Source organism: Chiloscyllium punctatum, chromosome 47, assembly GCF_047496795.1.
Source record: "Chiloscyllium punctatum isolate Juve2018m chromosome 47, sChiPun1.3, whole genome shotgun sequence".
NCBI lineage: Eukaryota > Metazoa > Chordata > Chondrichthyes > Orectolobiformes > Hemiscylliidae > Chiloscyllium > Chiloscyllium punctatum.
This window is the reverse complement of record NC_092785.1, coordinates 47940041-47964112: the sequence shown is the minus strand read 5'-3', so window position 1 is coordinate 47964112 and position 24072 is coordinate 47940041. Positions and strand designations below refer to the sequence as shown.

The following is a 24072-nucleotide window of genomic DNA, read 5'->3' as shown; positions in this document are numbered from 1 at the left end:
TCAGACGGTTCCTGGGGACGGGGGGGGGGAAGTGAGGGAGGGGTCAGAGGGACAACGCCAGCAGTCAGTCAGACAGGGTGATGGGAGGGCCACAGGAGAGAGGGAGGAGGAGGCACGCACAGGGTATAAATCCCCCAGACCACACACAGACAGCTCACCACAACACGGACTGGCACAGCATTCACACACTGGGTAAGCACTCCGACATTGTCTGCTGCTGTTTGGCTTAACTCCAGGCAGCCTGGGGGTGAGGGAGACAGAGAGACTGAGAGAGACTGAGAGAGAGAGAGAGAGAGCATCCACTGAGTGTACGTGCCTCAGGAAGTGACAGGCGATAGTGCAATGCTGGCAACTCGCCTCTGAACAGCGGTTTATTCAGGCAGAGAGAGAAAGAGACACAGAGTGAGTGAGAGAGAAAGAAAGAGAGACTGAGAGAAAGAAAGAGAGACTGAGAGTAAGAAAGAGAGACTGAGAGTAAGAAAGAGAGAGTGAGAGAGCGGGGCAGTGGGATTAGTTTGGGGATCGATACAGGGCTATGGGGAGAGAGAGTGGGGCAGTGGGATTAGTTTGGGGATCGATACAGGGCTATGGGGAGAGAGAGTGGGGCAGTGGGATTAGTTTGGGGATGGATACAGGGCTATGGGGAGAGAGAGCGGGGCAGTGGGATTAGTTTGGGGATGGATACAGGGCTATGGGGAGAGAGAGCGGGGCAGTGGGATTAGTTTGGGGATGGATACAGGGCTATGGGGAGAGAGAGTGGGGGGACAGTGGGATTAGTTTGGGGATGGATACAGGGCTATGGGGAGAGAGAGCGGGGCAGTGGGATTAGTTTGGGGATTGATACAGGGCTATGGGGAGAGAGAGCGGGGCAGTGGAATTAGTCTGGGGATGGATACAGGGCTATGGGGAGAGAGAGGGGGGACAGTGGGATTAGTTTGGGGATGGATACAGGGCTATGGGGAGAGAGAGTGGGGGGACAGTGGGATTAGTTTGGGGATGGATACAGGGCTATGGGGAGAGAGTGGGGCAGTGGGATTAGTTTGGGGATGGATACAGGGCGATGGGGAGAGAGTGGGGACAGTGGGATTAGTTTGGGGATGGATACAGGGCTATGGGGAGAGAGAGCGGGGCAGTGGGATTAGTTTGGGGATTGATACAGGGCTATGGGGGGAGAGAGTGGGGCAGTGGGATTAGTTTGGGGATGGATACAGGGCTATGGGGAGAGAGAGTGGGGGGACAGTGGGATTAGTTTGGGGATGGATACAGGGCTATGGGGAGAGAGAGCGGGGGGGCAGTGGGATTAGTTTGGGGATGGATACAGGGCTATGGGGAGAGAGAGCGGGGGGCAGTGGGATTAGTTTGGGGATGGATACAGGGCTATGGGGAGAGAGAGCGGGGCAGTGGGATTAGTTTGGGGATTGATACAGGGCTATGGGGAGAGAGAGCGGGGCAGTGGGATTAGTTTGGGGATTGATACAGGGCTATGGGGAGAGAGAGCGGGGACAGTGGGATTAGTTTGGGGATTGATACAGGGCTATGGGGAGAGAACGGGGCAGTGGGAATTAGTTTGGGCTGGATACAGGGCTATGGGGAGAGAGAGAGTGGGGACAGTGGGATTAGTTTGGGGATTGATACAGGGCTATGGGGAGAGATAGCGGGGCAGTGGGATTAGTTTGGGGATTGATCAGGGCTATGGGGAGAGAGAGCGGGGCAGTGGGATTAGTTTGGGGATTGATACAGGGCTATGGGGAGAGAGAGTGGGGCAGTGGGATTAGTTTGGGGATGGATACAGGGCTATGGGGTGAGAGAGCGGGGGGCAGTGGGATTAGTTTGGGGATGGATATAGGGCTATGGGGAGAGAGAGCGGGGGGCAGTGGGATTAGTTTGGGGATCGATACAGGGCGATAGGGAGAGAGAGCGGGGGGACAGTGGGATTAGTTTTGGGGGTGGATACAGGGCTATGGGGAGAGAACGGGGCCAGTGGGATTAGTTTGGGGATGGATACAGGGCTATGGGGGGAGAGAGTGGGGGCCGTGGATTAGTTTGGGGATCGATACAGGGCTATGGGGGGAGAGAGTGGGGGCCGTGGGATTAGTTTGGGGATCGATACAGGGCTATGGGGAGTGAGAGTGGGGCAGTGGGATTAGTTTGGGGATGGATACAGGGCAATGGGGAGAGAGAGTGGGGCAGTGGGATTAGTTTGGGGATGGATACAGGGCTATGGGGAGAGAGAGCGGGGGCAGTGGGATTAGTTTGGGGATCGATACAGGGCGATGGGGAGAGAGAGTGGGGCAGTGGGATTAGTTTGGGGATTGATACAGGGCTATGGGGAGAGAGAGCGGGGGGACAGTGGGATTAGTTTGGGGATGGATACAGGGCTATGGGGAGAGAGAGAGTGGGACAGTGGGATTAGTTTGGGGATTGATACAGGGCTATGGGGAGAGAGAGAGTGGGGACAGTGGGATTAGTTTGGGGATGGATACAGGGCTATGGGGAGAGAACGGGGCAGTGGGATTAGTTTGGGGATGGATACAGGGCTATGGGGAGAGAGAGTGGGGGCAGTGGGATTAGTTTGGGTATTGATACAGGGCTATGGGGAGAGAGAGTGGGGCAGTGGGATTAGTTTGGGGATTGATACAGGGCTATGGGGGAGAGAGAGTGGGGCAGTGGGATTAGTCTGGGAATGGATACAGGGCTATGGGGAGAGAGAGCGGGGGGCAGTGGGATTAGTTTGGGGATGGATATAGGGCTATGGGGAGAGAGAGCGGGGGGCAGTGGGATTAGTTTGGGGATCGATACAGGGCGATAGGGAGAGAGAGCGGGGCAGTGGGAATAGTTTGGGGATCGATACAGGGCTATGGGGAGAGAGAGCGGGGGGACAGTGGGATTAGTTTGGGGGTGGATACAGGGCTATGGGGAGAGAGCGGGGGACAGTGGGATTAGTTTGGGGATGGATACAGGGCTATGGGGGGAGAGAGTGGGGGCCGTGGGATTAGTTTGGGGATCGATACAGGGCTATGGGCGGAGAGAGTGGGGGCCGTGGGATTAGTTTGGGGATCGATACAGGGCTATGGGGAGAGAGAACGGGGACAGAGGGATTAGTTTGGGGATTGATACAGGGCTATGGGGAGAGAGAGTGGGGCAGTGGGATTAGTTTGGGGATGGATACAGGGCAATGGGGAGAGAGAGTGGGGCAGTGGGATTAGTTTGGGGATGGATACAGGGCAATGGGGAGAGAGAGTGGGGCAGTGGGATTAGTTTGGGGATGGATACAGGGCTATGGGGAGAGAGAGCGGGGGCAGTGGGATTAGTTTGGGGATCGATACAGGGCGATGGGGAGAGAGAGTGGGGCAGTGGGATTAGTTTGGGGATCGATACAGGGCAATGGGGAGAGAGAGTGGGGCAGTGGGAATAGTTTGGGGATCGATACAGGGCTATGGGGAGAGAGCGGGGGCAGTGGGATTAGTTTGGGGATCGATACAGGGCTATGGGGAGAGAGAGTGGGGCAGTGGGATTAGTTTGGGGATCGATACAGGGCGATGGGGAGAGAGAGCGGGGCAGTGGGAATAGTTTGGGGATCGATACAGGGCTATGGGGAGAGAGCGGGGCAGTGGGATTAGTTTGGGGGTGGATACAGGGCTATGGGGAGAGAGTGTGGGGCAGTGGGATTAGTTTGGGGGTGGATACAGGGCTATGGGGAGAGAGAGTGGGGGCAGTGGGATTAGTTTGGGGGTGGATACAGGGCTATGGGGGGAGGGAGAGTGGGGGCTGTAGGATTAGTTTGGGGATCAATACAGGGCTACGGGGAGAGAGAGCGGGGCAGTGGGATTAGTTTGGGGGTGGATACAGGGCTATGGGGAGAGAGTGTGGGGCAGTGGGATTAGTTTGGGGATGGATACAGGGCTATGGGGAGAGAGAGTGGGGCAGTGGGATTAGTTTGGGGATTGATACAGGGCTATGGGGAGAGAGCGGGGGGCAGTGGGATTAGTTTGGGGATGGATACAGCGCTATGGGGAGAGAGAGTGGGGGCAGTGGGATTAGTTTGGTGATCGATACAGGGCTATGGGGAGAGAGCGGGGCAGTGGGATTAGTTTGGTGATCGATACAGGGCTATGCGGAGAGAGAGCGGGGCAGTGGGATTAGTTTGGGGATCGATACAGGGCTATGGGGAGAGAGAGCGGGGCAGTGGGATTAGTTTGGGGATCGATACAGGGCTATGGGGAGAGAGAGCGGGGGGCAGTGGGATCAGTTTGGGGATCGATACAGGGCTATGGGGAGAGAGAGTGGGGCAATGGGATTAGTTTGGGGATTGATACAGGGCTATGGGGAGAGAGAGCGGGGGGCAGTGGGATTAGTTTGGGGATTGATACAGGGCTATGGGGAGAGAGAGCGGGGCAGTGGGATTAGTTTGGGGATTGATACAGGGCTATGGGGAGAGAGAGTGGGGCAGTGGGATTAGTTTGGGGATGGATACAGGGCTATGGGGAGAGAGAGTGGGGCAGTGGGATTAGTTTGGGGATGGATACAGGTCTATGGGGAGAGAGAGCGGGGGGACAGTGGGATTAGTTTGGGGATCGATACAGGCCTATTGGGAGAGAGTGGGGGCAGTGGGATTAGTTTGGGGATCGATACAGGGCTATGGGGAGAGAGAGCGGGGCAGTGGGATTAGTTTGGGGATCGATACAGGGCTTTATGGGGAGAGAGAGTGGGAGAGTGGGATTAGTTTGGGGATGGATACAGGGCTATGGGGAGAGAGCGCGGGGACAGTGGGATTAGTTTGGGGATGGATACAGGGCTATGGGGAGAGAGAGTGGGACAGTGGGATTAGTTTGGGGATTGATACAGGGCTATGGGGAGAGAGAGCGGGGCAGTGGGATTAGTTTGGGGATTGATACAGGGCTATGGGGAGAGAGAGTGGGGCAGTGGGATTAGTTTGGGGATGGATACAGGGCTATGGGGAGAGAACGGGGCAGTGGGATTAGTTTGGGGGTGGATACAGGGCTATGGGAAGAGAGAGAGGGGGGCAGTGGGATTAGTTTGGGGATGGATATAGGGCTATGGGGAGAGAGAGTGGGACAGTGGGATTAGTTTGGGGATTGATACAGGGCTATGGGGAGAGAGAGCGGGGCAGTGGGATTAGTTTGGGGATCGATACAGGGCTATGGGGAGAGAGAGCAGGGCAGTGGGAATAGTTTGGGGATGGATACAGGGCTATGGGGAGAGAACGGGGCAGTGGGATTAGTTTGGGGATGGATACAGGGCTATGGGGGGAGAGAGTGGGGGCCGTGGGATTAGTTTGGGGATCGATACAGGGCTATGGGGAGAGAGAATGGGGCAGTGGGATTAGTTTGGGGATGGATACAGGGCTATGGGGAGAGAGAGTGGGGGGGCAGTGGGATTAGTTTGGGGATTGATACAGGGCTATGGGGAGAGAGCGGGGACAGTGGGATTAGTTTGGGGATGGATACAGGGCTATGGGGAGAGAGCGGGGACAGTGGGATTAGTTTGGGGATGGATACAGGGCTATGGGGAGAGAGAGCAGGGCAGTGGGATTAGTTTGGGGATCGATACAGGGCTATGGGGAGAGAGAGTGGGGCAGTGGGATTAGTTTGGGGATCGATACAGGGCTATGGGGAGAGAGAGAGGGGGCAGTGGGATTAGTTTGGGGATCGATACAGGGCTCTGGGGAGAGAGAGTGGGGCAGTGGGATTAGTTTGGGGATGGATACAGGGCTATGGGGAGAGAGAGTGGGGCAGTGGGATTAGTTTGGGGATGGATACAGGGCTATGGGGAGAGAGAGTGGGACAGTGGGATTAGTTTGGGGATGGATACAGGGCTATGGGGAGAGAGCGGGGGGACAGTGGGATTAGTTTGGGGATCGATACAGGGCTATGGGGAGAGAGAGTGGGGCAGTGGGATTAGTTTGGGGATGGATACAGGGCTATGGGGAGAGAGTGGGGGGACAGTGGGATTAGTTTGGGGATTGATACAGGGCTATGGGGAGAGCGCGGGGGGCAGTGGGATTAGTTTGGGGATTGATACAGGGCTATGGGGAGAGAGAGTGGGGCAGTGGGATTAGTTTGGGGATGGATACAGGGCTATGGGGAGAGAGCGGGGGCAGTGGGAATAGTTTGGGGATCGATACAGGGCTATGGGGAGAGAGCGGGGCAGTGGGATTAGTTTGGGGATCGATACAGGGCTATGGGGAGAGAGAGCGGGGCAGTGGGATTAGTTTGGGGATGGATACAGGGCTATGGGGAGAGAGAGTGGGGGCAGTGGGATTAGTTTGGGGATCGATACAGGGCTATGGGGAGAGAGAGTGGGGCACTGGGATTAGTTTGGGAATCGATACAGGGCTATGGGGAGAGAGAGTGGGGCAGTGGGATTAGTTTGGGGATGGATACAGGGCTATGGGGAGAGAGAGCGGGGCAGTGGGATTAATTGTGATGTGATTGATAGTCTGCTGGTGTGGTCAGGGAGCTGAATGTTTTGAGTTTGTGTTTATTGATTTTGTGCTCTGTCCACATATCGGGAGAGAGAGAGAGTGACAGAGAGAGAGAGAGAGAGAGAGAGACAGAGAGAGACAGTGACAGAGAGAGAGAGAGAGAGAGAGAGACAGAGAGAGAGAGACAGAGACAGACAGAGAGGGGGAGGTGAGAATGGGGGATTGAATAAGAAAGAGGGAGAGAAAAAGACGGAAAGGGACAAGGAAGATGAGAAAGAGGGTGAGATAGAGAGACAGAGAAAAAAATACACAGGATGAGAAAGAGGAAGGATGGCAGGGAGTATGAAAGCGACAGAGACGTAGGAACAGGGAGAACGAGAAAGAGAACGTGGGAAAGCTGGTGCGAGAGAAAGATGGAATGAGAGAGAAAGTGAGAACGAAAGGTAGGCGGGGAAGCGAGGGAGATTAGCCAGAGGGCGAGAAGTAGGGAGAGAGGGAAAGAGAGAGGGAGAGAGAGCGGTGGAATGATGCCAACGAGGCAGAGAGCGGGAGGGAGAGACGTAAAAGAGAGGGAGCAAATGTTTTCACAGCAATAAACACAGAGAGAGGGAGAGAGTGTGTGTGTGTGGTGCTCCCTCTGTGTGTGTGTGGTGCTCCCTCTGTGTGTGTGTGGTGCTCCCTCTGTGTGTGTGTGTGTGTGTGTGTGTGTGTGTGTGTGAGTGTGTGTGTGTGTGTGGTGCTCCCTCTGTGTATGTGAGTGAGAGAGAGAGATACAGACTGAGAGAAATGTTCCGAGAGAGAATGTGTGAGGGTGTTTTCTGTCCCCCCGTATCTCTGTCTCCCTGTGTGTCTGTCTGTCTTTCTCTGTGTCTCTCTAACTCTCTCTCTCTCTCTTTCTCCCTATGTGTCTGCCTGTGTGTCTCCCTCCCTCTCTCTGTCTCCCTGTTTGTCTGTCTCTCTCACTGTGTCTCTCTGTCTCCCTGTGTGTGTGTCCCTCTCTCTCTGTCTGTGTCGCTCTGTCTCCCTCTCTGTCTGTCTCCCTGTGTGTGTCACTCTCTCTCTCTGTCTCCCTCTCTGTCTGTCTCCCTGTGTGTCACTCTCTCTCTGTCTCCCTCTCTGTCTGTCTCCCTGTGTGTCACTCTCTCTCTGTCTGTCTCCCTGTGTGTGTCACTCTCTGTCTCCCTCTCTGTCTGTCTCCCTGTGTGCGTCACTCTCTCTCTGTCTCCCTCTCTGTCTCCCTGTGTGCGTCACTCTCTCTCTGTCTCCCTCTCTGTCTGTCTCCCTGTGTGCGTCACTCTCTCTCTGTCTCCCTGTGTGCGTCACTCTCTCTCTGTCTCCCTCTCTGTCTGTCTCCCTGTGTGTCACTCTCTCTCTGTCTGTCTCCCTGTGTGCGTCACTCTCTCTCTGTCTCCCTCTCTGTCTGTCTCCCTGTGTGTCACTCTCTCTCTCTCTGTCTCCCACTCTGTCTGTCTCCCTGTGTGTCACTCTCTCTGTGTCTCCCTCTCTGTCTCCCTGTGTGTGTCACTCTCTCTCTCTGTCTGTCTCCCTGTGTGTCACTCTCTCTCTGTCTGTCTCCCTGTGTGTCACTCTCTCTCTCTCTGTCTCCCTCTCTGTCTGTCTCCCTGTGTGTCACTCTCTCTCTCTCTGTCTCCCTCTCTGTCTGTCTCCCTGTGTGTCACTCTCTCTGTGTCTCCCTCTCTGTCTCCCTGTGTGTGTCACTCTCTCTCTCTGTCTGTCTCCCTGTGTGTCACTCTCTCTCTCTGTCTGTCTCCCTGTGTGTCACTCTCTCTCTGTCTGTCTCCCTGTGTGCGTCACTCTCTCTCTGTCTCCCTCTCTGTCTGTCTCCCTGTGTGTCACTCTCTCTCTCTCTGTCTCCCTCTCTGTCTGTCTCCCTGTGTGTCACTCTCTCTCTCTGTCTGTCTCCCTGTGTGCGTCACTCTCTCTCTGTCTCCCTCTCTGTCTCCCTGTGTGTGTCACTCTCTCTCTCTGTCTGTCTCCCTGTGTGCGTCACTCTCTCTCTGTCTCTCTCTCTGTCTGTCTCCCTGTGTGTCACTCTCTCTCTCTCTGTCTCCCTCTCTGTCTGTCTCCCTGTGTGTCACTCTCTCTCTCTGTCTGTCTCCCTGTGTGCGTCACTCTCTCTCTGTCTCCCTCTCTGTCTCCCTGTGTGTGTCACTCTCTCTCTCTGTCTGTCTCCCTGTGTGCGTCACTCTCTCTCTGTCTCCCTGTGTGTGTCACTCTCTCTCTCTGTCTGTCTCCCTGTGTGCGTCACTCTCTCGCTCTGTCTGTCTCCCTGTGTGCGTCACTCCCTCTCTGTCTCCCTGTGTGTCACTCTCTCTCTCTGTCTCTCTCTCTGTCTGTCTCCCTGTGTGCGTCACTCTCTCGCTCTGTCTCCCTGTGTGTGTCACTCTCTCTCTGTCTCCCTCTCTGTCTGTCTCCCTGTGTGTCTCTCTGTCTCTATCTCTGTGTCTTTCTCTCTCTGTCTCAGTCTGTCTGTCTCTCTGACAAAATGAGTTAAGGGGAGAGGATGGGAGGGGAGGGGAGGGGAGAACACATTGAGTCCTCAGTCTGTAATCCCCTCTCAATTTCTGCTGGGATAGAGCACCCACTGGTCACTCACTGGGACAGGATAATGGATAATGATGGTTCAGGGGGAGTGCATGAAGAAGGAAGCCGAGAGTGAGAGAGAGAGAGAGAGAGAGAGAGAAGGAGGGAGAGAGAAGGGGTAGAGAGTGAAAGGGAGAGAGAGAGATGGGGGAGAAAGAGAGAGAGAGAGGGAGAGAGAGAGGGAGGCGAGGGAGGGGGGGATAGAGAAAGAGAGACAGAGAGATGGAGGGAGAGACAGACAGACAGAGAGAGAAGGAGAGAGAAAGGGAGGAAGAGAGAGAGAAGGGGAGACAGAGAGAGACAGACAGTCAGAGGTAGGGAGGGGGATAGAGAGAGAGAGAAAGAGACAGAGGGAAAGAGAGAGGGAGACTAAGAGACAGAGTGAGCGACGGTGACATGGAGAGAGAGACAGAGAGAGGGAGGGAGAGGGAGAGTTAGAGAGAGGGAGAGAGAGTGAGAGACAGAGAGATGGAGGGAGTGGGAGAGAGTCAGATATAGAGACAGAGAGAGAGAGAGACGGAGAGGGACAAAGAGAGACAAATATATAGAGAGGGAGAGGGAGGGAGAGACAGATAAAGAGAGAGAGACACAGAAAGAAAAAGAGAGAGAGACAGATATAGATACACACAGACAGACGGAGAGACAGAGAGGGAGACAGTGAGAGAGAGTAAGACACAGAGACGCAGAAAGAGAGACAGTGGGAGAAACAGTGAGAGATGGAGCGAAAGAGTCAGAGAGAGAGAGAGAGAGACACACAGACTGAGAGAGAGCGAGGGAGAAACCGAAAGACAAACACACCCAGACAGAAAGACGGAGAGGGTGACAGGGAGGCAGGGCTGGAGAGAGAGGGAGAGTCTGTCTGTTAAACTGTTGAGAGGATAAGGCATTACAGCTGACTGGTTTGAAGGCCGAACACTCTCCTCATGTCTCCCATTCTCTGTCCCTCTCTCTCTGCAGCTCACTCAGTCCGTGTCTAACTCCCTGTACACGCGGACGCAGACTCCAGTCCAACAGGAAGCGATAATGAGTTGTAGTATCTGTCACGCGCTGGGCTTGTTATTCCTGCTCTCAGTACGCTGGGGGGCAGAGGCTTGTAGCTGTGGGCCTACACACCCCCAGCAAGCCTACTGCCAGGCTGATGTGGGTAAGTGACTGGGTATGAAACACAAGCACTCAGAGGGAGCCTAAACCAGGCTGGGCAACTCGGCCAGTGGAGTCAGGGAACGGGGAAGGGGTTTGGGGTCCATTGGGACGGTGTAGAGCGGGAGGGAACGGGGAAGGGGTTTGGGGTCCATTGGGACGGTGTAGAGTGGGAGTGAACGGGGAAGGGGTTTGGGGTCCATCGGGACGGTGTAGAGTGGGAGGGAACGGGAAGGGGTTTGGGGTCCATTGGGACGGTGTAGAGTGGGAGTGAACGGGGAAGGGGTTTGGGGTCCATCGGGACGGTGTAGAGTGGGAGGGAACGGGAAGGGGTTTGGGGTCCATTGGGACGGTGTAGAGTGGGAGTGAACGGGGAAGGGGTTTGGGGTCCATTGGGACGGTGTAGAGTGGGAGGGAACGGGGAAGGGGTTTGGGGTCCATTGGGACGGTGTAGAGTGGGAGGGAACGGGGAAGGGGTTTGGGGTCCATTGGGACGGTGTAGAGTGGGAGGGAACGGGGAAGGGGTTTGGGGTCCATTGGGATGGTGTAGAGCGGGAGTGAACGGGGAAGGGGTTTGGGGTCCATTGGGACGGTGTAGAGTGGGAGGGAACGGGGAAGGGGTTTGGGGTCCATTGGGATGGTGTAGAGCGGGAGTGAACGGGGAAGGGGTTTGGGGTCCATCGGGACGGTGTAGAGTGGGAGTGAATGGGGAAGGGGTTTGGGGTCCATCGGGACGGTGTAGAGTGGGAGGGAACGGGAAGGGGTTTGGGGTCCATCGGGACGGTGTAGAGTGGGAGGGAACGGGAAGGGGTTTGGGGTCCATTGGGACGGTGTAGAGTGGGAGTGAACGGGGAAGGGGTTTGGGGTCCATCGGGACGGTGTAGAGTGGGAGGGAACGGGACGGGGTTTGGGGTCCATTGGGACGGTGTAGAGTGGGAGGGAACGGGGAAGGGGTTTGGGGTCCATTGGGACGGTGTAGAGTGGGAGGGAACGGGGAAGGGGTTTGGGGTCCATTGGGACAGTGTAGAGTGGGAGGGAACGGGGATGGGGTTTGGGGTCCATTGGGACGGTGTAGAGTGGGAGGGAACGGGGAAGGGGTTTGGGGTCCATCGGGACGGTGTAGAATGGGAGTGAACGGGGAAGGGGTTTGGGGTCCATCAGGACGGTGTAGAGCGGGAGGGAACGGGGAAGGGGTTTGGGGTCCATTGGGACGGTGTAGAGTGGGAGGGAACGGGGAAGGGGTTTGGGGTCCATTGGGATGGTGTAGAGCGGGAGTGAACGGGGAAGGGGTTTGGGGTCCATTGGGACGGTGTAGAGTGGGAGGGAACGGGGAAGGGGTTTGGGGTCCATCGGGACGGTGTAAAATGGGAGTGAACGGGGAAGGGGTTTGGGGTCCATCGGGACGGTGTAGAGTGGGAGGGAACGGGAAGGGGTTTGGGGTCCATTGGGACGGTGTAGAGTGGGAGGGAACGGGGAAGGGGTTTGGGGTCCATCGGGACGGTGTAGAATGGGAGTGAACGGGGAAGGGGTTTGGGGTCCATCAGGACGGTGTAGAGTGGGAGGGAACGGGAAGGGGTTTGGGGTCCATTGGGTACGGTGTAGAGTGGGAGTGAACGGGGAAGGGGTTTGGGGTCCATTGGGACGGTGTAGAGTGGGAGGGAACGGGGAAGGGGTTTGGGGTCCATTGGGACGGTGTAGAGTGGGAGGGAACGGGGAAGGGGTTTGGGGTCCATTGGGACGGTGTAGAGTGGGAGGGAACGGGAAGGGGTTTGGGGTCCATTGGGACGGTGTAGAGTGGGAGGGAACGGGGAAGGGGTTTGGGGTCCATTGGGACGGTGTAGAGTGGGAGGGAACGGGAAGGGGTTTGGGGTCCATTGGGGACGGTGTAGAGTGGGGGGGAACGGGGAAGGGGTTTGGGGTCCATTGGGACGGTGTAGAGTGGGAGGGAACGGGAAGGGATTCATGGGATGAAGGACTCATGACTATTCAGTGCTGAAGAGGGAACCACATTGTTGTGAGACTGGACATAAATCACCCAGATTGGTTTATTGAACAATTGACAATGGATTTACGGTCACCATTAGTCTCTTAATTCTAGATTTTTATTCTATTCAAATTTCACCTTCTGTTATGGTAGTATTCAGGACCCTCGGAACACTGTCTGGGATCTTTGCCTTAACAGATAAGCAATAATACCCTTTAAGCTCCTCCACCCCCTCCTCCAGCCCCCCACACCCCCTCCCTATCCCCGTCCCCTCCTCCAGCCCCTACACCCCCTCCCTATCCCCGTCCCCTCCTCCAGCCCCTACACCCCCTCCCTATCTCCGTCCCCTCCTCCAGCCCCTACACCCCCTCCCTATCTCCGTCCCCTCCTCCAGCCCCCTACACCCCCTCCCTATCTCTGTCCCCTCCTCCAGCCCCCTACCCCCCTCCCTATCTCCGTCCCCTCCTCCAGCCCCCTACACCCCCTCCCTATTCCCGTCCCCTCCTCCAGCCTCCTACAACCCCTCCCTATCTCCGTCCCTTCCTCCAGCCCCCTATACCCCCTCCCTATCTCCGTCCCCTCCTCCAGCCCCCTACACCCCCTCCCTATCTCCGTCCCCTCCTCCAGCCCCCCACACCCCCTCCCTATCTCCGTCCCCTCCTCCAGCCCCCTACACCCCCTCCCTATCTCCGTCCCCTCCTCCAGCCCCCTACACCCCCTCCCTATCTCCGTCCCCTCCTCCAGCCCCCTACACCCCCTCCCTATCTCTGTCCCCTCCTCCAGCCCCCTACCCCCCTCCCTATCTCCGTCCCCTCCTCCAGCCCCCTACACCCCCTCCCTATTCCCGTCCCCTCCTCCAGCCCCCTACACCCCCTCCCTATCTCCGTCCCTTCCTCCAGCCCCCTATACCCCCTCCCTATCTCCGTCCCCTCCTCCAGCCCCCTACACCCCCTCCCTATCTCCGTCCCCTCCTCCAGCCCCTATACCCCCTCCCTATCTCCGTCCCCTCCTCCAGCCCCCTACACCCCCTCCCTATCTCTGTCCCCTCCTCCAGCCCCCTACCCCCCTCCCTATCTCCGTCCCCTCCTCCAGCCCCCTACACCCCCTCCCTATTCCCGTCCCCTCCTCCAGCCCCCTACACCCCCTCCCTATCTCCGTCCCTTCCTCCAGCCCCCTATACCCCCTCCCTATCTCCGTCCCCTCCTCCAGCCCCCTACACCCCCTCCCTATCTCCGTCCCCTCCTCCAGCCCCCTACACCCCCTCCCTATCTCTGTCCCCTCCTCCAGCCCCCTACACCCCCTCCCTATTCCCGTCCCCTCCTCCAGCCCCTACACCCCCTCCCTATCTCCGTCCCCTCCTCCAGCCCCCTACACCCCCTCCCTATCCCCGTCCCCTCCCCCAGCCCCTACACCCCCTCCCTATCTCCGTCCCCTCCTCCAGCCCCCTACACCCCCTCCCTATCTCCGTCCCTTCCTCCAGCCCCCTATACCCCCTCCCTATCTCCGTCCCCTCCTCCAGCCCCCTACACCCCCTCCCTATCCCCGTCCCCTCCCCCAGCCCCTACACCCCCTCCCTATCTCCGTCCCCTCCTCCAGCCCCCCACACCCCCTCCCTATCTCCGTCCCCTCCTCCAGCCCCCTACACCCCCTCCCTATCTCCGTCCCCTCCTCCAGCCCCTACACCCCCTCCCTATCTCTGTCCCCTCCTTCCCCCTACACCCCCTCCCTATCTCCGTCCCCTCCTCCAGCCCCTACACCCCCTCCCTATCTCCATCCCCTCCTCCAGCCCCTACACACCCTCCCTATCTCCGTCCCCTCCTCCAGCCCCCTACACCCCCTCCCTATCTCCGTCCCACTCCTCCAGCCCCCTACACCCCCTCCCTATCTCCGTCCCACTCCTCCAGCCCCCTACACCCCCTCCCTATCTCCATCCCCTCCTCCAGCCCCTACACACCCTCCCTATCTCCGTCCCCTCCTCCAGCCCCCTACACCCCCTCCCTATCTCCGTCCCACTCCTCCAGCCCCCTACACCCCCTCCCTATCTCCGTCCCACTCCTCCAGCCCCCTACACCCCCTCCCTATCTCCGTCCCCTCCTCCAGCCCCTACACCCCCTCCCTATCTCTGTCCCCTCCTCGTACCCCTACACCCCCTCCCTATCTCCGTCCCCTCCTCCAGCCCCTACACCCCCTCCCAATCCCCGTCCCCTCCCCCAGCCCCTACACCCCCTCCCTATCTCCGTCCCCTCCTCCAGCCCCTACACCCCCTCCCTATCTCCGTCCCCTCCTCCAGCCCCCCACACCCCCTCCCTATCCCCGTCCCCTCCTCCAGCCCCCTACACCCCCTCCCTATCCCCGTCCCCTCCTCCAGCCCCCTACACCCCCTCCCTATCCCCGTCCCCTCCTCCAGCCCCCTACACCCCCTCCCTATCTCCGTCCCCTCCTCCAGCCCCCTACACCCCCTCCCTATCTCCGTCCCCTCCTCCAGCCCCTACACCCCCTCCCTATCTCCGTCCCCTCCTCCAGCCCCTACACACCCTCCCTATCTCCGTCCCCTCCTCCATCCCCCTACACCCCCTCCCTATCTCCGTCCCCTCCTCCAGCCCCTACACCCCCTCCCTATCTCCGTCCCCTCCTCCAGCCCCTACACACCCTCCCTATCTCCGTCCCCTCCTCCATCCCCCTACACCCCCTCCCTATCCCCGTCCCCTCCTCCAGCCCCTACACCCCCTCCCTATCTCCGTCCCACTCCTCCAGCCCCCTACACCCCCTCCCTATCCCCGTCCCCTCCTCCCTCCCCCTACACCCCCTCCCTATCCCCGTCCCCTCCTCCCTCCCCCTACACCCCCTCCCTATCTCCGTCCCCTCCTCCAGCCCCTACACCCCCTCCCTATCTCCGTCCCCTCCTCCAGCCCCTACACCCCCTCCCTATCCCCGTCCCCTCCTCCAGCCCCTACACCCCCTCCCTATCTCCGTCCCCTCCTCCAGCCCCTACACCCCCTCCCTATCCCCGTCCCCTCCTCCAGCCCCTACACCCCCTCCCTATCTCCGTCCCCTCCTCCATCCCCTACACCCCCTCCCTATCCCCGTCCCCTCCTCCAGCCCCCTACACCCCCTCCCTATCTCCGTCCCCTCCTCCAGCCCCCTACACCCCCTCCCTATCTCCGTCCCCTCCTCCAGCCCCCTACACCCCCTCCCTATCTCCGTCCCCTCCTCCAGCCCCCTACACCCCCTCCCTATCTCCGTCCCCTCCTCCAGCCCCCTACACCCCCTCCCTATCCCCGTCCCCTCCCCCATCCCCCTACACCCCCTCCCTATCTCCGTCCCCTCCTCCAGCCCCTACACCCCCTCCCTATCTCCGTCCCCTCCCCCATCCCCCTACACCCCCTCCCTATCCCCGTCACCTCCTCTGGGGCTGGGGCTGTTTTCCCTGGAGGGTCGGGGGCTGAGGGGTGACCTTATAGAGGTTTATAAAATCATGGGGGGGGGGCATGGATAGGGTAAATAGACAAGGTCTTTTCCCCCTGGGGTGGGGGAGCCCAGAACTAGAGGGTTATAAAATCATGGGGGGGGGCATGGATAGGGTAAATAGACAAGGTCTTTTCCCCCTGGGGTGGGGGGAGCCCAGAACTAGAGGGGGGGTAGGTTTAAGGTGAGGGGGGGGAAAGGGACCCGAGGGGTAACTTTTCCCCCCAGAGGGTGGTGCGTGTGTGGAACGAGCTGCTAGAGGAAGTGGTGGGGGCTGGTACAATGATAACATTTAAAAGGATGGGGGGGGGGACATGGATAGGAAGGGTTTAGGGGGGAGATGGGCCAAGGGCTGGCAAACGGGGGACTGGGTTAGGTTAGGATAGCACGGACGGGGTGGGCCGAAGGGTCTGTTTCTGTGCTGTATGACTGTGAGACTTTATTTCTCTGTCTCCCTCTCTGGCTCTCTCCCTCGCTCTCTCTCTCTCTCTCTATCTCTGTTCCCCCTTCTCTCTCTCTCTCTCTGTCCCTTTCTGTGTGTCTCTGTCTGTCTCTCTCCCTCCCTCTCTCCCTCCCTCTCTGTCCCTCTCTGTCTTTCTCTCTCTTTCTTTGTCTCTCTCTCTCTCTGTCTATTTCTCTCTGTCTCTCCATCTCTCTGTCTGTCTCTCTCTGTCTATTTCTCTCTGTCTCTCCATCTCTCTGTCTCTCTCTCTGTCTCCCACTCTCTGTCTGTCCCCCTCTCTTTGTCTCTCTGTGTCTATCCCTTTCTGTATCTCTCTGTCTCTCTCCTTCTCTCCGAGAGAGAGAGAGAGAGAGAGAGAGAGACAGAAAAACAGAGAGAGGGAGAGAGATGGGTTACTTGGATGGGATGTGGTCAGGGTTAGGTCAGTAAATTGTCCCCGTGGTGATTACAGGCTGCAATTTAAGCTCTGGTCCTGGAGAGTGTGTCATCTTCCCACAGAATTCCACATTCCCTGAGCTCCCGGAATCTTGCTCCCTGTCTGACTGAGGAGCCAACTCTGAGCCCATTAACCCCTCAGCCCCGAACCTCTTCCCTGTTGCCCACCTTCCCCCAATCCTTAGCTTCCCCCCAAAGCCCTGTCCCACCATCGACGAGGCCCGAGTCAGGGAGGATGAGGGAATACTCCCCACTTGCCCTGGATGTTGGGTGGGGGGGGGTGGGGCAGCTCCGACAACACTTGAGAAACTCGACACCGTCCAGGGACAAAGCAAACCCCCCCCCCCGCCCCCCCACTCGCTCGATCTGCACTCTATCCAGTTCCAACACTGCCTCCCTTCCACCCCCGAGGTAGCTGGGCTCATTAAGAATGCCCGGCTGAGCTCCAACACTCCCTCCCTCCCACCCCCCCCGCCGAGGTAGCTGGGCTTATTAGGAATGCCCGGCTGAGCTCCAACACTCCCTCCCTCCCTCCCACCCCCGAGGTAGCTGGGCTCATTAAGAATGCCCGGCTGAGCTCCAACACTCCCTCCCTCCCACACCAAGGGAGAGGGGCAGCAGTGTGACCATGACCTTTAACCTCGTAAAAACCGCAGGGGGCACCTCCCAACAGACTGTCTCGGCCTCTGCACACTCCCCACACCCCCCTATGCCCCATCAGGAGATACCAAGGGGACAGGGGTAACTGAGAGCACAGTCAGAGAGTTCAGGGTTTAGGGAGAGTCCGAAAGCAGCAGAGATACAGAGAGAGAGAGACACACACAGACACACAGAGCGAGAGCGAGACACACACATACAGATAGAGAGAGAGACACACACTCAGAAAGAGAGAGTGAGAAAGAGACTTACAGAGACTCACGCAGAGACAGAGAGAGACATAGACATACAGAGAGACAGAGATACACAGAGAGAGAGACACACACACAGACACAGAGAGAAACATAGATGTACAGAAAGAGAGATACACATAGAGAGATAGAGAGACACACACAGAGAGATAGAGAGAGACATACACAGAGATAGAGAGAGACATAGACATACAGAGAGACACACACAGAGAGACAGAGACACACACACACAGATATAGATACAAAAAGAGAGAGATACACACAGAGAGACAGAGAGAGAGAGAGACCACACACAAAGAGACAGTGAGAGAGAGACACACACAGAGAGACGGACATACAGAGAGAGACTCTGAAAGGGAGAGAGAGTTTCAACAAGAGAAGTAGAGAAAGACAGGCCGAGGGGGATAGAGAAATAAACATTGAGAGGGTAAGAGAAAAAGAGAAAGTGAGAGTCTAAAAGCAGCAGAGATAGAGAGAGAGGGAGACACACACAGAGGGTGGGAGGGAGAGAGACAGACAGAGGGTGAGAGAGAGAGAGCTAGACAGAGGGAGAGAGACTGAGGGACAGTGAGAGAAAAGGAAGGAGACAGAGAGAGAGAGACATAAGAAGGTAGAGAGACATACAGAGGGAGAGAGAGAGAGGGTGGAGGGGAAAGAGAGGCAGGGAACCATTGAGCTTAGTGCTGGCTCCGAGAACAGGCACAGCTCGAGGGTCAGAGGCAATCGGGGGCTGTTCAAGTGGCTGAGATTCGTCAGCTCATGCCTCAGGATATTCCAGCTCTACCTCGGCCCCAGCGTCAGCAATAGACGTGACAGAAAGGTAATGGTTGCGGCCTAGTGAGGCCTAACCAAGGCCTGAAGCCTAACTTTCGCACACTGCCCCTCGAGCCTGAACACAGTTTCCTGATTTTTATCTGCAGTGATCAAGGGGAAAATAGTCAGTTCAAAGATCATCACCTTGGGGAACAGCAGCGACACCAACCCCCAGCAATGGATTCAGTATGAGGTCGAACAAGACAAGGTAGGTGCGGTCAACTGTTACACAGGAACACGAGGCCATTCAGCCCGTCCTCCTCCAGACTGTTACACAGGAACAGGAGGCCATTCAGCCCCTCCTCCCTCCTCCAGCCTGTTACACAGGAACACGAGGCCATTCAGCCCCTCCTCCCTCCTCCAGCCCGTTACACAGGAACAGGAGGCCATTCAGCCCCCTCCTCCAGCCTGTTACACAGGAACAGGAGGCCATTCAGCCCGTCCTCCTCCAGGCTGTTACACAGGAACAGGAGGCCATTCAGCCCGTCCTCCTCCAGCCTGTTACACAGGAACACGAGGCTATTCAGCCCCTCCTCCCTCCTCCAGCCTGTTACACAGGAACACGAGGCTATTCAGCCCCTCCTCCTCCTCCAGCCTGTTACACAGGAACAGGAGGCCATTCAGCCCCTCCTCCTCCAGCCTGTTACAAAGGAACAGGAGGCCATTCAGCCCCTCCTTCTCCTCCAGCCTGTTACACAGCAACAGGAGGCCATTCAGCCCCTCCTCTTCCAGCTTGTTACACAGGAACAGGAGGCCATTCAGCCCCCTCCTCCAGCCTGTTACACAGCAACATGAGGCCATTCAGCCCGTCCTCCTCCAGCTTGTTACAAAGGAACAGGAGGCCATTCAGCCCCTCCTCCTCCAGCCTGTTACACAGGAACAGGAGGCCATTCAGCCCCTCCTTCTCCTCCAGCCTGTTACACAGCAACAGGAGGCCATTCAGCCCCTCCTCCTCCAGCTTGTTACACAGGAACAGGAGGCCATTCAGCCCCTCCTCCTCCAGCCTGTTACACAGGAACAGGAGGCCATTCAGCCCCTCCTTCTCCTCCAGCCTGTTACACAGCAACAGGAGGCCATTCAGCCCCTCCTCTTCCAGCTTGTTACACAGGAACAGGAGGCCATTCAGCCCCTCCTCCTCCAGCCTGTTACACAGGAACAGGAGGCCATTCAGCCCCTCCTCCTCTAGCTTGTTACACAGGAACAGGAGGCCATTCAGCTCAGCCCCCACCCCCAGTAGAGAGACTGGTTAGGGACCATAGCCAGGGGAGTTTTTCAGAGGATGAGGGAGGGAATTTGGCAGAAACTTGTCAAAATCTTTGGCAGGGGGGGACATGTAGGATGTTCTGGGGAGAGGGAAAGGATGTTCCCGATGACCAGGGTGGGGGGAATCCCATCTTGGGGAAGGGTGGAGAGGTGGTGGGAGTGGGGGGATAGACTCTGAAGGAGGTGGGGGTTCAGACCGAGATGGGGAGACAGGTCTTCGTCCAGAGACTGGGGGGGGGGGGGGGGGGGGAGCCCGTGGGGAATCTTTCAAGGGGAAAACAAAATCACGGAACAGGAACAGAGTTGGATCGAGTTCCAAAGGGATCGATGGGTGGGGTGGGAGGGGAAAGATGTGTTGTTGGTGTGGGGTGGAGGGGGGTGGGGTTGGGGAAGAGAGCCCACCCTCGCCTGGGCCCTGATGACGACAGGGGTGGGGGGGGGGGGTTGGTGTGAGACGGTGTGCTGTGTTTCCTAACTCTTCTCCCCCCTCAACACCGCCCCCCCCCCCCCCCCCCCCCCAACCCCTTTCAGATGTACAAGGGATCCGAGAAGATTGAGAGAGTCCGTGAGGTGTACACTCCACGGGGGGACTTCGTGTGTGGGATGGTGTTGGGCCCGGACCAGATGGATGAGGCCTATGTCCTCTCAGGTAAGAGAGGACCACCACCAGTATCCTCCCGCCTCCCTCTCCCCCGCACCCCCCACCCCGTCACCACTCTCCGAAACGCGGCAAGCTTTGAACAAAATGGCTCCCTGCCCCCACCCCAGCCCACTGGCGTCTGTGAAAATGGCCAACCTGGCTTCTGTCAAAATGGCCGCCGCTTCCCACAGAACGCGACCCCCACCCCGCTGCCATCAAAATGGCCGCCACTTCCCACAGAACACTCCCTCCCCCACGTCCATCAAAACGGCCACAGAACACTTTCCCTCACTACCGTCAAAATGGCCGCCACTTCCCACAGAACACTCTCCCCACCACCCTGGTTCTGTCAAAATGGCCGCCACTTGCCACAGAACACTCCCCTGCCTCTGTCAAAATGGCCGCCACTTCCTACAGAACACTTCTCCCTCAGCTTCTGTCAAAATGGCTGCCACGACCCACAGAGCACTTCCTCCCACCCCCCCCACCCCCCGCTTCCATGAAAATGGATGCCGCTTCCCACAGAATGCCTTCACCCCCCCCCCCCCCAACCCCGGCTTCCGTCAAAAATGGCCGACCCTGTTTCCAAGAGCACGGCCCCTGGAACCGCCTGTTCGAATGATAGCGACGGGGTCCCTCCATGCATTGACAGTCTCCTTTTCCTTAACCCCCCCTGCCCTCTCCCGAAACCAGGCACCATGGGATCGGACGGAAAAATCTTCATCAACATCTGCGGCCTGAATAAGGCGTGGAGGGAGCTGACTCCGGCCCAGCAGCTCAGCCTGGACGGGAGTTACGAGGCTGGATGCCAGTGCACGGTATGTCAGCGCAGGGCCAGTGGGGGTGGCATTGGGAGACAGAGTAAAGCTCCCTCTACACCATTCCCCATTCAACCCTCCCGGGACAGCAGGTTAGATAAAGAGTAAAGCTGCCTCTACACTGACTCCCCTTCAAACAATCCCACGGACAAGGGGGTTAGATACAGAGTAAAGCTCCCTCTACACTGTCTCCCACTCCCAGGGACAAGGGGGTTAGATACAGAGTAAAGCTGCGTCTACATTGTCCCCCAATCCCACGGACAGGGGGTTAGATACAGAGTAAAGCTCCCTCTACACTGTCCCCCACTCCCAGGGACAGGGTTGTCTCCTACTCCCAGGGACAGGGGTTAGATACAGAGTAAAGCTCCCTCTACACTGTTCCCCAATCCCAGGGACAGGGGGGTTAGATACAGAGTAAAGCTGCCTCTACATTGTCCCCCAATCCCAGGGACAGGGGGTTAGATACAGAGTAAAGCTCCCTCTACACTGTCCCCCCACTCCCAGGGACAGGGGGTTAGATACAGAGTAAAGCTGCCTCTACACTGTCCCCCACTCCAAGGGACAGGAGGTTAGGTACAGAGTAAAGCTGCCTCTACACTGTCCCCCACTCCCAGGGACAGTGGGTTAGATACAGAGTAAAGCTCCCTCTACACTGTCCCCCCACTCCCAGGGACGGGGGGGGGGGGTTAGATACAGAGTAAAGCTCCCTCTACACTGTCCCCCCACTCCCAGGGACAGGGGGGGGGGGGTAGATACAGAGTAAAGCTCCCTCTACACTCTGACGTGTGTCACCTCTTTGCCCCCTGTAGGTTGTTCCCTGCTTGTGGCTGCCATGTAAAGCGGCCAATGACCAGTGCCTCTGGACGGATGGTGTCTTGAATGGGAACTGGCTCGGGGCACAGACTCAGCGTTTCACGTGCAGGATGAAGGCCTCGGGCCTGTGCCAGTGGGTCTCGGCCAAGGTCGCCAGGGCGCGTGCCCGCGCTGGCCAGGACAACCAGTAAACCGATACGAGGCCTAGCGCAGCTTCCCCGCCTCCATGAGCCTGAATCGAGCTGCTATTGTTTTGACTTCACCTCTCTCCCTCCCTCGCTCAAACCTCCCCCCCCCGACGAAGGCTTTGAGCTAACCGCTGCCGGCTCCGAACAAAATGGCGACCACGTCCGCCAAAGTGGCCCCCCCCCGCTTCCATCAAAATGGCCTCTGCTTCCATCAAAATGGCCCCCACCTCAAAAGGTACGCCAATTCCTACAATTATCCCCCCCCCACTCCGCTTCCATCAAAATGGCCCCCACCTCCAACAAAATGGCCCCCGTTTCCATCGCAATCGCCGACACCTCCATCAAGATGGCCTCCACCTCCATCACCATAGCCGACACTTCCGTCAAAATGGTCCCACCTCAAAAGGTATGCTAATTCCATCAAAATGGCTCCCCACTTCCATCAAAATGGCTCCCCACTTCCATCAAAATGGCCTCCACCTTCATCAAAATGGCCTCCACCTCCAACGAAATCGCCTCCACCTCCAACGAAATCCCCTCCACCTCAAAAGGCGATTCCACTTCCAGCCATATGCCCTCCTCTCCCATCAAAATGGCCGCCGCCTCCATCCCGCCAGCCTCTGCTTCCGACCCAATGGCCTCCACCTCAGAAAGCCTGCCACTTCCAACACACTGCGCCCTCCACTCATCCAAACGGCCGCCGTCCAAAAACGACCCCCCCCCCCCCCCGGCGACCCAACACGATAGCCTCCCTTTCCAACAAAGTGGCTCCCCCCCCCCCCCCCCACCTGACCAACCTGCCTCAAAATGGACCTCCACCTCAAAGAATACACCTCCTTCCCCCGCTCCAGTCCACCCCCAACCCCACCCCCTTCGACTTCAACCCACAGCATCGGGCGCCCCATGACCGTCAAGATGTTCAACAAGATGGCCGCCGGCTCCAACAAAATGGCCGCCGCTTGATCGCAGACTATATTTTGCCGCCTCTAATTGTTCTATTGTTGGTTAACTTATTGTTCCTAACTGGGACCCCGTGGTGGTTAAGGAAGATAAACAGTTCGTCACCGAGGAAGGAAATAACATATTTTTATTGTGTGCTCTGGGTGTTCAGGCCAAACATTTGAGCGTCTGTAGATGTTGTTTTTTTTTTAATATATATAGATAAATCCAATAAAGCTGTGTGACTTGACAACTTTGCGTGGGTTTCTCATTCAGCAGTGTCACAGATGTGAACGCATCGGTGTCACAGATGTGAACGCATCGGTGTCACAGTGTCACGCATCGGTGGAGATCAGCGCGAGGTCTTAAATGACAGAAACTCAACTCAAGTTCCACAAGTCAACATTAGGGAGTCATAAGGAGTCCGAGAGATGCAGAGCACAGAAACAGACCCTTCGGCCCACCCCGTCCCTGCTATCCTAACCCAATCCAGTCCCCCCGTTTGCCAGCACTTGGCCCATCTCCCCCCTAAACCCTTCCTATCCATGTCCCCCCCCCGATCCTTTTAAATGTTATCATTGTACCAGCCCCCACCACTTCCTCTGGCAGCTCGTTCCACACACGCACCACCCTCTGGGGGGAAAAAGTTACCCCTCGGGTCCCTTTCCCCCCCCTCTCACCTTAAACCTACCCCCCCTCTAGTTCTGGGCCCCCCCACCCCAGGGGGAAAAGACCTTGTCTATTTACCCTATCCCTGCCCCCCCCATGATTTTATAAACCTCTATAAGGTCACCCCTCAGCCCCCGACTCTCCAGGGAAAACAGCCCCAGCCTGTTCAGCCTCTCCCTCTAGCTCAAACCTTCCAACTCTGGCAACATCCTTGCAAAGAGTTTCACAACATCTTTCCCGATAGGAAGGAGACCAGAATTGCACGCAATATTCCGACAGTGGCCCCTAACCAATGTCCTGTACAGCCGCAACCTGACCCTCCCAACTCCTGTACTCAATACTCTGACCAATAAAGGAAAGCATACCAAACGCTTCCTTCACTATCCTATCGACCTGCGACTCCACTTTCAAGGAGCTATGAACCTGCACTCCAAGGTCTCTTTGTTCAGCAACACTCCCTAGGACCTTACCACTAAATGTATAAG

At 57.5% G+C, this 24072-nt stretch overlaps 2 protein-coding genes across 4 annotated transcripts in view; one reads left to right on the top strand and one right to left on the bottom strand.

Annotated features, from left to right (window-relative positions):
* The window catches only part of LOC140468688 (synapsin-1-like), a 179168-nt gene that overhangs the window by 42898 nt on the left and 112198 nt on the right, over positions 1–24072 (bottom strand). The gene's annotated exons all lie outside the window — the stretch shown is intronic.
* On the top strand, positions 94–22747 carry LOC140468624 (metalloproteinase inhibitor 2-like). Of its 3 annotated transcripts, none has more exons than XM_072564727.1 (6): positions 94–192; positions 10007–10193; positions 18365–18465; positions 20052–20169; positions 20854–20978; positions 21788–22746. In XM_072564727.1, the coding sequence occupies exons 2-6, from the start codon at positions 10073–10075 to the stop codon at positions 21980–21982; spliced, it is 660 nt and encodes a 219-aa protein (XP_072420828.1). In that variant the 5' UTR covers positions 94–192; positions 10007–10072; the 3' UTR covers positions 21983–22746. The 3 variants fall into 3 exon arrangements, with proteins under 3 accessions (XP_072420828.1, XP_072420830.1, XP_072420829.1); XM_072564729.1 differs by lacking the exon at positions 94–192 and adding an exon at positions 204–247 and having other exon boundaries at positions 21788–22747; XM_072564728.1 differs by lacking the exon at positions 94–192 and adding an exon at positions 384–402.